Genomic DNA, 14,624 nt, shown 5'->3' with positions numbered 1-14,624 from the left:
TTCAGAAACTCAGAACCGAAAATTCACGTTTCACGTTTCAGGTTCAGGTTGCTCAAATTAGATCAAATTCAGATCCAAAAAGTCAAGTTGAAAAAATTAAAAAAGAACATTAGTCGAATTAGATCAAGGTCAAAGTCAGATCTCAAAAATTCAACTTGAAAACATTTTACAAGGTAACATCTCAGCTACCCAGGACAGGACAGGCAATCAAGCGTGAATGTGGTTGAACTGACTTCTGGCTGGTCAGTCATGATTTAAAAAAGCAGCTGGAATACTGAAAGAAGAAGAATGATTGGGCTTCAGTAGGTTGTCCAATATGTGCTGTTTATGTCCAATCTGATTCCACTTTACCTGCTGATCTATTTGATTTTTTTTTTGCAACTTAAATTTTAAGATCTGAATTCAACCAATCAAATTTTAACAACCTGATCTATTTTTTTTCTATTTTTGCAATTATGAAACTTGAAGTTTTGGATCTGAAGTTCTGAACATTGAAAAATAAATAAATTCAGATTCAGCTTTTGAAACTGCAAATTAAGAAATTACATATTTTAATTTCAAAGAGCAAAATAAAGAACATAAAGAACAAAATAAATTCAGACACATGCTTTTCAGAGTAATAATAATATTTCAATGCTATGACTTCAGTAGTGACTCAATTTCAATTCTAAGCATTCAGTACAGATTGCAATACTTATATCTCTTATTTGCTTCCATATTAGAAATGTTTTTTTTTTTATGGCGAAGGAAGAGTATAATCTTTGACATCAAAAGACTCTTCCCATGTACAAATTAGCAGGACAGAGGAAGATATACTTTATTAATCCCCAAGGGGAAATTCAATTTATTTTTTACTCTGTCATATACACACACATTCACAAACAGGACGGATACATGCATTAAATGGAGAGATGTCAGAGTGAGGGGGCTGCCATGGACAGGTGCCCTGAGCAGTTGCCCTGGTGAACTGGCACCTCTCTAGCTACCAGTCCACACTCCATATTTGGCCTGGATGGGGATGATCCTCTGGTTCCCAAGCCAAGTCCCTACAGACTAAGCTACTGCCATACATTGAGGAAGCAAGCACGGCTTAGCTGTTACAGAAGACAACTGTTATTTTATTAGCAAAAAAACCCTTAAAAACAAACAACACAATACTTCTCCATACGACATTATCATGACATTAATTTAATACAGAGCAATGAAATAGAGAACAGGCTGTGCACATTCTTTACAGTTACATTACAAAGCCATGACCAGATATTGCCCCTTAACAGAGCAGAGTACAGGGTTTTGTCAGCAGTAACAGTTCAGAGCTATCTGAAACACCCACACAATGTTTCTGTAACTTCACTTTGTATGGTTTTGTGTCTTAAAGACAGTGATGATGAAACGTGCGAGGTTGGGTGCTGGGTGGTACTCTTGTGCCTACTTTCAAGGGCGCAGAGACAGGTTGCATCTGAGGTTGCTAAGCAACCGTGAGTAGCACCATATTATAGTGTACATACCAGAAATCCTGAGTACAGAGCTGATCTTCTTCCAGGTGTTGTTTTGTAAATGTGTATTAGGCCAGTGGTTACCAACTGGTCCAACCATGGATTCTAGACTTCTCCTTAGTCATTAGTTCAAGGTCCACACAGTTTACTATATTCAGCATCATACTTGTGTTTGGCCATGTTGTTGAGCTAGTTTGCTGTCTCTGTCAAGTAGCTGTCTGTTAGTCACTCACTCTATCGCATGAAACAACACTGTGCTAGAAATTCACTGTACTTCAATATGAAGTGTGTTTTTCACAAAGTTTACTTGCTTGTGTCCATTCAGAATGGACCTATGACCCACTTTTGGACCGCAACCCACCAGTTGGGAACCAATGCATTAGGCCCAAAATATTGTCCATGGGACAAATGCAAAGCTCTGGCAGCTCTGAACTAAAATGAGCAACTTCTTCTCCATATTTATCACAGACTGATATTTACAGATGAAGGGAAAGGTATCTGTCAGCTGTGATTGGTTGTTCCTCGTCACATGACATGCGGTGCGCACTGCTGTGTTCCAAAAGTTGAACTCTGTTTATCTCAGGGTGCAGCCATCACGCCTTGAAAAACAGGCGCTCGGGAACACAAGTGCGTCGCTCTGGCTTTTGAGCATGCCTGGCCTGCCATGCTTCTACATTGAAAACAATAAATCTGAGGATGCATAAAACACGACATGTGTATGGCCCCTTTAAGATTTTACATCTTCAGTAGGAGCCATAGAGTGTATAAAATAATGGACGTAGCTACCGTGGGTCAAACCGTTGGTTTGTGGACTCCCGTTTTGAAGCCAAAAAACCATTTTGTTTTTTTGGAGCCAGAAGTGACCATGCTTGAACGAGAGGGTGGAGCTGTGATGTAACAAGGGTTGAATCTGTCTGAGAACCTGAGGACACTGCCATGGTACCGACTTGTCAATCTTAAGTTAACCAAGCCCTAAAGCTTTGTCTGCTTTATCATCTATTTTCCTTTAAATGAGGCCATAATTCACTAAATTAACATCATACTGTAGACTGAAGACTTGAGACCATAAAGTAGTTAGGAAAATGTCTACTGAGGTAGATTACGTAAGACGTAGGGTCATTTTCTCATAGACTTCCACACAATCTGACTTATTTTTCTAACTAGTGGAGTTGCCCCCTGATAGTCATTAGAAAGAATGCAGGTTTAAGGCACTTCAGCTCTAGCTTCACTTTTCAGACCTGGTAATAACCTCTTGGCAGAAACCAATGGGCATGAAAGAACTTGGTAACTTAAAGAAAAATAATACTTGCAGTCATGCTGTTCACTTGCAGTCATTTTTAACAACCTTTTGGTCCTCAGATCTCCCGAAACATTGTTAATAATGTGAATATGAGTAAGGCCGACTGTGCAGGATTCTAATGTTTCTTCACAGTCAAATGTCCTAAATCCTGTGCTACTATCTGTAAGACCTTCTGGTTTACAAGAACTTTGTCACTCTTCTTGGTGTTTTCAAAACAGTGGCATCTCAGTGGTGTGTTTAGCTACACTTTTTACTGGAAGCATGGGTAAGCTTCTGGTAGCATCTGCCAAAGGTGCTGGCTGTTCATCTCTAAATCCTAGCAAAATTCCGTAAACCATTTTCACTTCAGATTGAAAGGCTGCTCCAACACTGTGGTGCAGGGCAACCACCAACTGTCAAACACTGACATCTACTGGCAGGACTGCCATAAGGTTTGTTAAAGATATCTGTGGTCTCCATGAAGATGATTCCCAATGACTTCAGTGACCTCTGAGCTCTTCTCTAATATTAGATGAAAATACAAAAAGTATGAGACAAGATATGAGAAATAAAGACATGTTTCTATTATACTACAATACATTGGGTTGTTCTTCACTGTGACTTTGTTGGTCCTCACTCACGGCAGGAACGTCAGCAGCAGAGACGGACTGACCCATCAAACCATCCAACATCTCTTTGTACTGCTGCTTATGGCGAGCAGGAATAAATGCGCCAAATCCTTCAGAAAACAAAGATGAAGTGAGGGAACAGTGACAAATTCTGACAAAATATTATTATTCAAAACTAAAAAAACAACAACAACAAGAATGTAAATATAATACATATTATATTGTAAATATATTAGGGGTGTAACAGTGCACATATTTGTAGTGAACCGTTTAGTACGGAGCTCTTGATTCAGCACGCATTAGAAACTGAATAATACGTTGAACTATCCTATTACATTTGGAGAATAAAATATACAGTTTAAACTGGATTTTTATCTACTGTTCTCAGTGCCACTGTGCTCAACAAGGCAGCCCACAGGATGGAATAGGCAACATGCTGTCTGCCCCTCCTTCCCCCAAACCAGAACATTCTACTCCATTAAGACACACTGGGAGGCAGCTACGCTTGTTGCAGGATGGTTAGTAACGACATTACCACCACACAGCTACAGACTCTCCTTAGCAGCTAACCCAGTATTAAAGTAACATACACAACTCCCGAGCTGAAGCACGAACCACTGAGTGGCCACCAGAGTTGGGTAAGGGTTACTTTAAAAGTAATCAAAGTACTTTACTGCATTACTTTTTAAAAAAGTAACCAGTTACTTTACTGCGTTACTCCCTGAGTAAAGTAACTCAAGTACTTGTAAAGTACTTCCAATGTTACTCCCTAAGAAAAGTAACTCAAGCACTTTTAAAGTACTTTTGAGTATTCTACATTTCCTATTGGCCAATGGACCACAGGGCGCTAAGCCTACATTTTTTGTCTCCAAAATTAAAGTTATGGACCACTTGCCCTTCACTGAGATCCAATTCTCCCATCACAGCCGTCACTTTGACCAGTAGAAACACAGAACGATCTGCTGCCGTAGACAACTGTATGACAACAACACCCCAGCATTTTTAATATTTCCTCTAGGGATGTTACCTCACAGAGTAAAAGGGGGAAATGATGGTGTGAAACAGCAGAGGCACTTTGTCAACCCGCTGAGTTAACGTTACTGTCATTAGCATCAAGCTATCAAACAATGCTACATCCTCACGGTCGGACATAAAGTAATAACATTAACAAATAGCGGTGGGGCTTTTACTCACCACAACTGCAGAGGCTCCCAGTTTCATTTGAAACACATTTTTACTTTTTATCGGCTCCCGTTGTCTTCATAAAGTTAACACACTGCGTCGTCATTTCAAACTCAACACTTCCTGATTTCCCTTCAAATTAAAAGCGCCTTATAACCTCGGCTGAGAGAATCCCTCCATTTTCTAAATAGGCTTTTATTGTGAAACTCTTGTAGGAACTTGGTTGTGGAGGACACAGTAACTTTAATGTTTGCCTACATTATTTCAAATGGAGCTCCTGCCATCTGCTGATGCTTTTAGGTGACTACAACAACATTTCGGCTGGCACATGAACAGATACACAGTGACTCAAATAATAGTAAAAGTAATAAAAAATAGGACAAGAATAACCTGATGACATGAAAGACGATTGGGGATAATTGGCGAGTACCATCGTGTAGTGTGTCATGTCTGTCGGCCAAGTCACGGCACGATTTTATGACTCCACAATCTTGTAATGTGACATAGTGACTGTCAGAACGGGCAGAAAGTCGTGTAGTGAATAACGTCACCAGGCATAATGCAAGTGCTGAGTCTGACCTGTCTGTCAGCGAGTTCTCCTCCACCTTTTTTTAGACTCCACCGTAGACAACGGCAGCATTTCTTCTACCACGTAGCGATCCACAAGCTTAATGACTTCTTTCAGACTGATAGGTTTAATGGTATCTCCGTTATTAGAACCAAAAGACAGCCGTTGCTGTTTCGGAGCTGAAGGACCAGCATTCTAAAATTAACAGAAGTAATTGATGTCTTGTTTGAAACAGCTGAATATTCTAATTCCACGATGCAGTACTAAAATGTTCTGTCTTTTCACATGTATTTTCAAACAAGTATATTGTGTTAAGAAAGAAATCACTGGTTTTGCATTCCCCAGACTTCGACTAGCACATTTAAGGCAGACTGTAATTCCTGCTTTGTACAAAAAACCCAAAGCCCACATCATGTTTGTTTTTATATACTTAAAATCAAGGAAATTTCTCTGGCCTTTCTGCTTTTTTGCTGTACCTTAAACGTACCGAACCATGATGCCACCCTATCGTATCAAACTGAACAGTGGATTTTGTGAACCGTTAGACCCCTAAAATATATGTAGTAAAATACTTACTGACTAGAAGGCTGAAGTCCTCATCTCTCTCTGTGAATAAGTTCGCCAGTGTGGTCACCAGGTTTTCATAGCAGCCCGTCTTCTTATAGCTTTGAACGGCCCTGAAGAACACATTGGATTTTTCTGCTCCCATGGCTTTTTTCACATCAGCCATAAAGGCAGCAGGGACGTCACTCTTTGGAGCAGAGCCTGATTAACATGAGAATCATGTTAATGTTAATAATGACCATTATTCAACACATGTAATACACTTCATCTAGGTATGGCAACAACTAAACTATGTTATTCTCTAATAGAAATACACTTAAACTCACTAGCTCATAGGAAGTTCTATAGGCTTATTAATGATGCGTGATATGCAGATGATATGCTGTGAAAGCAGCCCAGTGCTGTTTCTTGTCTAAAGAATCTATGTATAGACGAATTCGGCGAGCCACTTGTGTATGCTGCCATCTTGCGGCGGCGCCATTGCTGCGGTGACATGTGTCAGTCATCAATTCATTATACTGTCATTGTGAACTGACTCTCTACAGTGACAGCATCATGAATAGCTGGACTGATGATGTTAGACAGTGGCCTCCGGTAACTGATGAAGGTATCTTAAATGAGTAACTGATATTAATATAGAAATTAATCATTTGTTTGAGCGATAAGCAGGAAAGATTAGAGTAATAGGGAGATAATAGACGGTATCATTAAACACTGTGTAATATAACGTTAGCATACGTTACGTGTGCTGATGTCAGCAAGGTAGCAGCGTGACATTTAATCATTATGGACAGGCTACGTGACTAAAAACAACAACAACACGTGTTTGTGTTTTGTTTTAGGTATTCAAGAATATTTTATTGATCGCCTGGCCTCCGATGACCAGAAAAATGGCAATTACAGGTCTCTGATTGAGGGTCAAAATTACCAGAGCTCCGGATGGGTCGGGCAAATTTTACACCGCCTTTTAGACGACCATCACATCATATCGAAAGCGATCAATATTGATCGCCTTCAATATGATGTGATGGTCACGTAGCCTGTCCATAATGATTAAATGTCATCCCACTCTGGGGTTGAGGTGAATAAAAGCATTGTGTTGTGACCTAAATAACATGCTGCTGCTATCTGCAGAAAGTATTAAAGCATGAAATCCCGCATTTTTAATGCACGAAAGCATCCTGTATCATAACTACGTGTGCCATTTGTAACAAACCAAACCGCGTGAAAATCAGTTGAAAATTCAGCGAGTTATTCTATTTTACTTGTGCATACAGCTCCTTCCTCAATAGAAGTGAACGCACTGTGGAGGCGAAGCAAGACCCATCCAAGATGGCGGCCGGCGAGGACGTCGGCTCCAATAGGTAGCGGCAGTCAATGCAGCGTCTATGTATACATGTCCATGCTACAAACTGCGGCCACCTCGATCTCACGGCTTTGTTGCCGTCCACTTTTGTAATACGTCAGAGGAAGTCAGGATGAAGTCGGACTAACCGCACAAACCTTTGACATGATAGCACAGAGGCTCTATACAATCAGCACAGTTTCAAGGTGGACACCCAAGATGAGTGTCACCAATTCAGTATCTGACCAAAAGTCTCTCCTTCTGTTCCTGAGATATGATTGAATACTGGCCAGAAGTGTTCTTGCAGAACATTATGATGTCACAGTGAAGTTGACCTTTTGGATGTAAAATGTCATCACTTCACCATTTTATACTATCAGATATTTGTGTTAAGTTTTGTCATAATTGGTGTATGAATTCTTGAGTTATGGCAGAAATGTTTTGTGAGGTTTTGTGCCCTCCGACCATAAAATTCTAATGAGTTCATTGTTGAGTCCAGTGGACATTTGTGCCAAATTCGAGGAAATTAACCCATGGCCTTCTTGCACTAATCACATTCATGAGAATGGGATGGACAGATAGATAAACAGACAGCCCAGAAAAACACAATGCCTCTGGCCATGGCTTTTGCCAGTGCCAAGGTATAACAAGTACAGTGGTTGGAATTGTATTATGTTGAGGTCTACATCCCCATACACACCAAATCAACATCAAAGACCTAGTGGCAACAAAGGCTGACTGCTACGGTGCCTCACATCACCTGTGACTTGGCCAAAAAAGTTACACATTAACACACCGCAAAGACTACAGCCGACAGCCAACCAGCATGTACATTCTGCGCCTACGTGGGAGGAAATAACTCTCCACACTCGAAGATGGTGGTGGTCTGTAATAATTGAAAAAAAAAAAAAAGGAAAACGGACAGACCCCAGGACCGTTTCAAGATGTTAGTTAGTCAGTTAACACATTAACAACACAACCAGATGTTGGAAGAACTAAAGACATTTATTGTGCGCTAGTGAACAATTATGAACTGTTTCTGGTACAGAGCTGGATGGATAAAAAATAATCTGATTTAATTCATCAATGGGCTCTGCCATTCCAGACGTTACAATTCAACAGGCTGAATAGGCCAAGATAAGAAAAGCCGACAAGGCCTGACAAGGGCTGACTAGTGCCACAGTGCAGGACACACTGCAAAAAACTAGGGTGACAGATGCTCATTGTCAGCTCAACAGTTAGCTTGGTGTGTCAGCGCCCCAACACCTGCCCGCTGTGGCTGGAGGATACAGTTAGATTCTAAAGAAGCACATAGTTTCTACAGTTGTCAACCAAATTCAAGGAACTGCAAAAAGAGGAAGATTTTAGATATTGACTAATTGACTAACAGTTGTTGATGTTATCAGTACATCCAGCTGCCTCCTATACTGCTGGTATCTAACCAGTTATGAGTGTTGGATTATGGGCAACGCAAGTAGTGATAACATGAGATAAGGATATAGATTATTTTCATCTGAGGCCTGTACTATGAAGCAGGATTTGGAAGTTAGCGAGGTAACTTCAGGGTTAACACTGTTTTTCAGTACTATGAAGCTGGTTCTCTTTTTACTGGGATAAATCACTGTGGTAACTTAAGATGAAAAGCTAACCCGCGCCAGAGCACATTATGCTCTGAATATCGGATAACAGCCTGTCAACACCCACACGTCTGACCAATCAGATCACTGAATAAATTGTGTCCCGACATGGACAAAAGTCCAGTCTCAGGTTAAAGAGTAGTCTATATATTTTTACAGGTCAGTAGAATCATTTCATTGTTTCATGATTTTAGCAGGATTGGAAGTGATGCAAAATTAATTTTCGTCCGCAGTGGCACTACTCTTACACTCTGATTACATCACTGCAGCTCAAAGTAACATGAGACATCCTATGCCACTGACATTTTACTGTCTCACAGTTGCAGACACTTCTGTACCGTTTCAACTCATATGATATTAAGTGGCCTCCTTGATTCATGGTTCTGATGATGTCACTTCATATGACATCATTACTCAATGATGTCACATGAACATGCTCATGGCTGGATAGGAAAACCTCGAGTTGGCTAAAGCAGTTGATGACCAGCTTTGTAGTACCAGATACTGTGATGGATAAGTCAAGCCAGATAAAGCCAGATGTTTAAACCTGCAAATACTTTATAATTACTGAATTCAACAGTAAAGGGATGTGATGTCCCACCAGTCTGAGCTGTTAATCCCTGCTGGTTTAGGTGGTGTCCTCCTCTGTTGAGCTGCTGTGTATTCAGATGACTGCAGGATGACGTCCAGCTGGAGGAGGCAAGACCTACAGCAGACTGTTTAGCTGCAGCTTTAAGAACACAAAACATCACAGTCACAGATTTTTGTCTTCCATTCCTACAGTACTGTCAGCGCAACCAATCGTTTATTTGTTACATGGAATTATACGACACACAACACAAGACAGGCACAATGACAAAGTAGGCCCAGTCTTTGCCTGCTGAACAGTTTGAATCCTCAATTTTGGAAAGGAATGTCCAAAAACTAGTGGCCAGAAAAATGACGATGAATAGATCTTGTTCTTAAGTTGTGGTAATAACTGGATTCAATTTAAATTTGTGTTTTACAGCTTTTTTTATGGAAGTTAATGGAACTTAAAGAGTAACTAAACCCTAAAACCATTATTTTCAGCTGATAATCATTGTTTCTGGTTGTATAATGGTGTTACTGACTGATCCTGCTCACAATCTTGACAGTTTAGTGCAAACTGTTGAAAATCCACATTTTATTTTAAAAATGTGCTATGGAGTGCCCTCAACAGCTTGAAACCTGGTTACTACATTTGAATTTACATTACATTACATTGGAGGCAAATGATTCTTTTTTGAGGCGAATGACGTCACTAACCGTCCATGCGAAAGCCTGCCCTCCTCCCTTTACTCCTCCCCTTACTATAAAACCATTCTGTCCGCAGAGAGAGCCAAGCCTCAGGGGTGTGTACTGTATGTGCGGAGCCGCGAGGGAGGGAGGGGTGGATGGATGCAGTGGGCTGCTGCTCTGAGCCCAGGCTCCCAGAGAGGGAGAAATAGAACCGGCCGCCTTGCCTTCTGCCCGTGTGACACAGTTAGGGGCGGTTTTCCAAGCCACCATCGGCACAATGAATATAAGCTCCACTGTCGGCAGGGTGAAAAAAAGTCTAAAGCACTATTTGGACGGGATTAGTTTTACATGGGCACGTGGGGTAATGTCACTTTACCACAGGACGTCAGTAATATTAATGGCCGATTCACACGGGATAAGAAATATCAGTAAAACTACCACAAGTGGGAGGGGTAAATCCATTCACGCACCACCGTGCCCTCCTGCCATCATGAGCATATGATAGGACTGTCAAAAGCACCATGAAATTGAGTTTGAATATTTTCCAATTAATTTAGTAGAGTTCGAATAATATTAGAATTTATTATTATTATTATTTATTTATTTATTTTTACAAAAAATAAAAAATAAAATAAAATAAGATGCTTATTGCTGGCGCAATATGAACGTGACACTCGGATGAAAACACCCATTCTGACCTCACTGAAGTGCCAGGTATGATCAACTTCTGCCTTGTTATTTGAGCAATGTTTGGATACTTCAGTGCGTAGTTTTCCACCACAAGAGTGGATCCTGGCCGGCTCGTAGTGGTGTCTCATTCTGGTAACGTTTCATCTTTTCTTCAAAAAGGGTAGGCAGGGAGGTAGCAGGTGCAACACTCTCCCTGTATGTCTCCCCCAACAGGTCACATATCGCGGACAGCGCAGTGGGTGGTGTTTGGTGCAGCGGGCTCCTCTGTCGGCGCCTCTCCCTCCCGCTGCGTCCCTCTCTGGCCCGGCTGGTGCGCGAGCCATTTCCACCCGAACGGGATTCGCCGTGATATACACCATTATTGATAGTATTAATTAATTATTAATGATATTCAAATTATCAAATTTAGGTTCGAACTTATAAAAAAATAAATATATTTGAATATATTTCTAACTTCGATTTTTTTTTGACAGCCCTAACACACATGTTTACTGCTGGTCTAATCGCACGGGATTAGTATTACCTGAGGTAACTGTCCTGGACCCTTTTACAGAAGGTAAAAGTCGCGGTAATCTTTACTGACATCGTGCGGTAATGATTACTGACATGGCACATTTGGACAGGACTAAAATCTCTGGTAATTATTACTTTACCCCACGTCCCTATGTAAAACTAATCCCATCTGAATAGGGCTTAAGTGTGGAGATGGGGAGAAGGGGGAACAGGGGGAAAGAGGCCGAGCTGCAGCCACCTTCCCTTCTGCCCGTGTGACACAGTTAGGGGCGGTTTTCCAAGCCACCATCGGCACAATGAAAATAAGTCTAAGTGTGGAGAGGAGGAGAGGGACCTCTCTTCCCGCAGCGAGGGACAATCTTAACTCCACCCCCTTCCTCAGCCACTCGACTGTCTCGCCCCCCCAGACACAGCAGTGTCAGTTACTCAACAAAATATCTATCATAAAAGAATACTATCTCATAGAATGACTATTTGTAGATCAATTACTCACCATGTTATGTTGAATTTGTGAATAAAATTGTTTGTCCCCTCATACCTCCACGGTGAACGGAGAACTAACAAAAGGCAACATTCTTCAGGAATTGAAGTAATCGGGCTGCGTAGCAGCAAAACTACGTCAAAACATCTGTTTACAAACTCACACACAACTCGTGCAGCATAACCCAAGTCTCATTTATCCAGTCATATCCTCAGGACTTCCCAGACACATGACTATTCACAAAAACATTACAATATAAAACATTTTAGTAGTAGCATTTTAGAGTAGGGCCCCCTGAGCATGCCTGAGCACAGAGTCCTGCACTGAGTCGGGTACCTGATGGGTAACCTATGGGAACTGGTGCAGGCACAGGTAAAATGAACTACACGCGTGCGGGCAGTGGGTGAGAACAAAAAAACCCCTTTTTTTTCAGAATAAAACAAATGAAAAAGATGCACAGTATATGTGTCATATTTGACATCTAAAATCACTATTGTGAAGCCGCAGTTCCTTTTATTTTGAAAGTCAACGACACAAGTTGAACCTTTGACCCCTTTATTACATTTGTCACCGACATGGAGGACTCCAGCCATGAAACGTTGCAACCCGAGGATGAGGTGTTCACAAAACACAAGGAGAATCCTCTTGAGGTTTTATGGTGGTGGAAGGAGCATGCTAAAATGTTTCCTAACCTGGCAGTGATTGTGTAGAATGTTTTCACCATCCCGACATCGAGTGCAGCCTGTGAAAGAGACTTTTCCTCTATTGGATTTATAATTCAAGAATGGAGAACCCAGCTTAGTGTAAGTGACTGTAGCCTGTGTGTGTTTAATTACAGGTGCGAGTCAGGTCACAAGACTTTTATTAATGGAAGTGGGCGGGTGAGGCTTTGGCTTAGACATAATGATGGATAACGAGTCAGTTCTGGAACTGAGCTTTACAGGTATGGTGGGCGCAGGTTTTCAAAAATGGATCCCTGCAGGACTCTGCCTGAGCAAACGCATGTGTATGAGCTCTGTTTGAACAGGGTTTAAATGTATGTGTGTGCCCAGGCATGCTACTTGGCCGTGCATGCAACTGTTTGTGCTGAGGTGTTTTAAATATGAATATTTTAGTGAAAATGCATGTGTTTGGGAAATCCTGGGCATATGAATGGATAAATCAGGCTTAAACTACATGAGTCAGAGTTTGTAAACATGTTTTGATACAGTTTTGCTGTTGTTAAAACCTCTCTAACTCCGCCAGGAAACCGACGTCCTCGCTCCCTTCCTCCTCTTTTAAATGGTATCTCCCAGGCGCACTATGTCATCAAACCATGTGATGTTTGGTATTGCCGGATTCAGAAAGCTCTCGACTTTTCAAAAATAACATAGTTTTTCTTTTATTTTTGATGTATTTCGCACAAGAGCAGCCCAAACACACATAGTCCAAAATCGCGATGAGTGGTGACAAGTCATGTCATGCCGTTTTTCGACAGGAAAAGTGACAGGATTACTTGCGATCTTATGTACAGCTATTAGCAGGGACTTAGCTGTCTTATAAAAGGAAAGAGTCTCACTCCTACCACTATTTTTGGCTGAGATACACCGCCTAGAAAGTGGGATCATAACTTTCAAGTTTCATGTGGCTTTATACTGGTGATATTTTATGGTGTTTCTGTGTCAAAAACATCAGCTATCACAATCATGCCTGATTTCAATACAGTACAATGTCTGAAGCTGGCTGTGTGTTGTTTGATCACTGTCAGTACAGTTTTGAAGCCGAGTGACCGACTCCGCCTGGATCTTTTCATGGAAAAAACACCGTAGAATGGTCATACTTTGTGCTTTCTTCTTCAAATTTGAAACAAATGTTCATTGATAGTGTGCCTACAGCCCCATACTGTCATTTACCTGTACAGATGAAGCCACAGATAGTTATTCATCCTGAAAAACATTTTTTATTTTATTTTAGGCAAAATCTTCAATTTTTTACTGACTTCAAAGGCCCATTATTCTGTCTCTGTTAAATGTGGCCTCCAATAACTTCAGTTCATGAAGAACTTTGGCCCTTTTTTAATTCTTTGTTCACTGTGGAGGCATGAGAGAAAAATAAAGTTTTCTTTATGAATTCAAGGTAAAGTGGAGAGTAACTGATATACAATTTTGCGGTGAAGTGTTCCTTTAAGTCAGCTAACGTTAGCCACGAGCATAAGGATTTTCTGCTGTCTATCACTGTATACAAATTTAACCTTTATAAAATAAATATCTTTTCGGATTCTGAACTTTTGGTTGGACAGAGGAAGCAATCTGATGATGACGTCCGGGACTTTACGGAGTAATGTCCATTTTTCACAATTTCTGAAACTTTATTGACCAACACATGAATTAAAAAATAACTGACCAACTATTTAAAAACAATGTTGCCAATTTTGCCATTTTTAACATACAAAGAAGAGTACAGTGTTGGGATGAGTGTAACATACCGTTCTGCTGCATCAGAGTCTCTCTTTCTTCTTTCGACAGTGAGTGATATGGTTTGTATCCACAGCCCTGCCCCGTGAGCTCCTTGCATTTCTCATCAAACCTCTTTTTGTGATGTGGGGGGATGAACTGGTAGAGGCCTGTGACACAGTAACTGCATTATCAACCAGTCAAAACGTTAACATGGAAAGACAAAGACACACTGTCTGAATGCTCAGGCAAAAACAAGTACACTATAGATATTACCATTATTTCCAGCAATATTTGACCCTGCTTTCTGAGCAAACAAAATGGGTTTATGGATTGTGCAACATTTGAAACAGACAGTAAACTGAATTAACTTAGGACAGCACCACAGAGACCAAGCTTTGATTGAGTAAAAACTAAACTGAAACAAACATTTTGTCTTAGAAAATCATGGTGGCTCTGCTTGCATCACTCTATGGCCCACCTTTTGTACAATCCTTGGTTGACTGGCTGTTTTATAGCTTGCAGAGCTGTGTGCTAATAGTGATATA

General features: G+C 40.8%; 1 protein-coding gene across 5 annotated transcripts in view; it reads right to left on the bottom strand.

The window, feature by feature from the left end:
- Positions 1-839: 839 nt before the first annotated feature.
- rtel1 (regulator of telomere elongation helicase 1) overlaps positions 840-14,624 on the bottom strand; it is a 90,731-nt gene continuing 76,946 nt past the window's right edge. For 4 of the 5 annotated variants that reach the window (XM_049581645.1, XM_049581647.1, XM_049581648.1 and 1 more), the window contains 4 exons: positions 14,109-14,246; positions 9,302-9,430; positions 5,731-5,919; positions 840-3,514 (listed from right to left, as the gene is read on the bottom strand). In XM_049581645.1, coding sequence (XP_049437602.1) covers positions 3,366-3,514; positions 5,731-5,919; positions 9,302-9,430; positions 14,109-14,246 — 605 coding nt within the window. In that variant the 3' untranslated portion in view covers positions 840-3,365. The remainder of the gene's footprint in view (positions 3,515-5,730; positions 5,920-9,301; positions 9,431-14,108; positions 14,247-14,624) is intronic. The other variant, XM_049581646.1, reaches the window with a different exon arrangement.

The sequence above is a fragment of the Epinephelus fuscoguttatus genome, linkage group LG7 (assembly GCF_011397635.1).
Source record: "Epinephelus fuscoguttatus linkage group LG7, E.fuscoguttatus.final_Chr_v1".
Taxonomy (NCBI): domain Eukaryota; kingdom Metazoa; phylum Chordata; class Actinopteri; order Perciformes; family Serranidae; genus Epinephelus; species Epinephelus fuscoguttatus.
The sequence above is the reverse complement of the archived record's forward strand: the minus strand, read 5'-3'. Positions and strand labels throughout refer to the sequence as shown.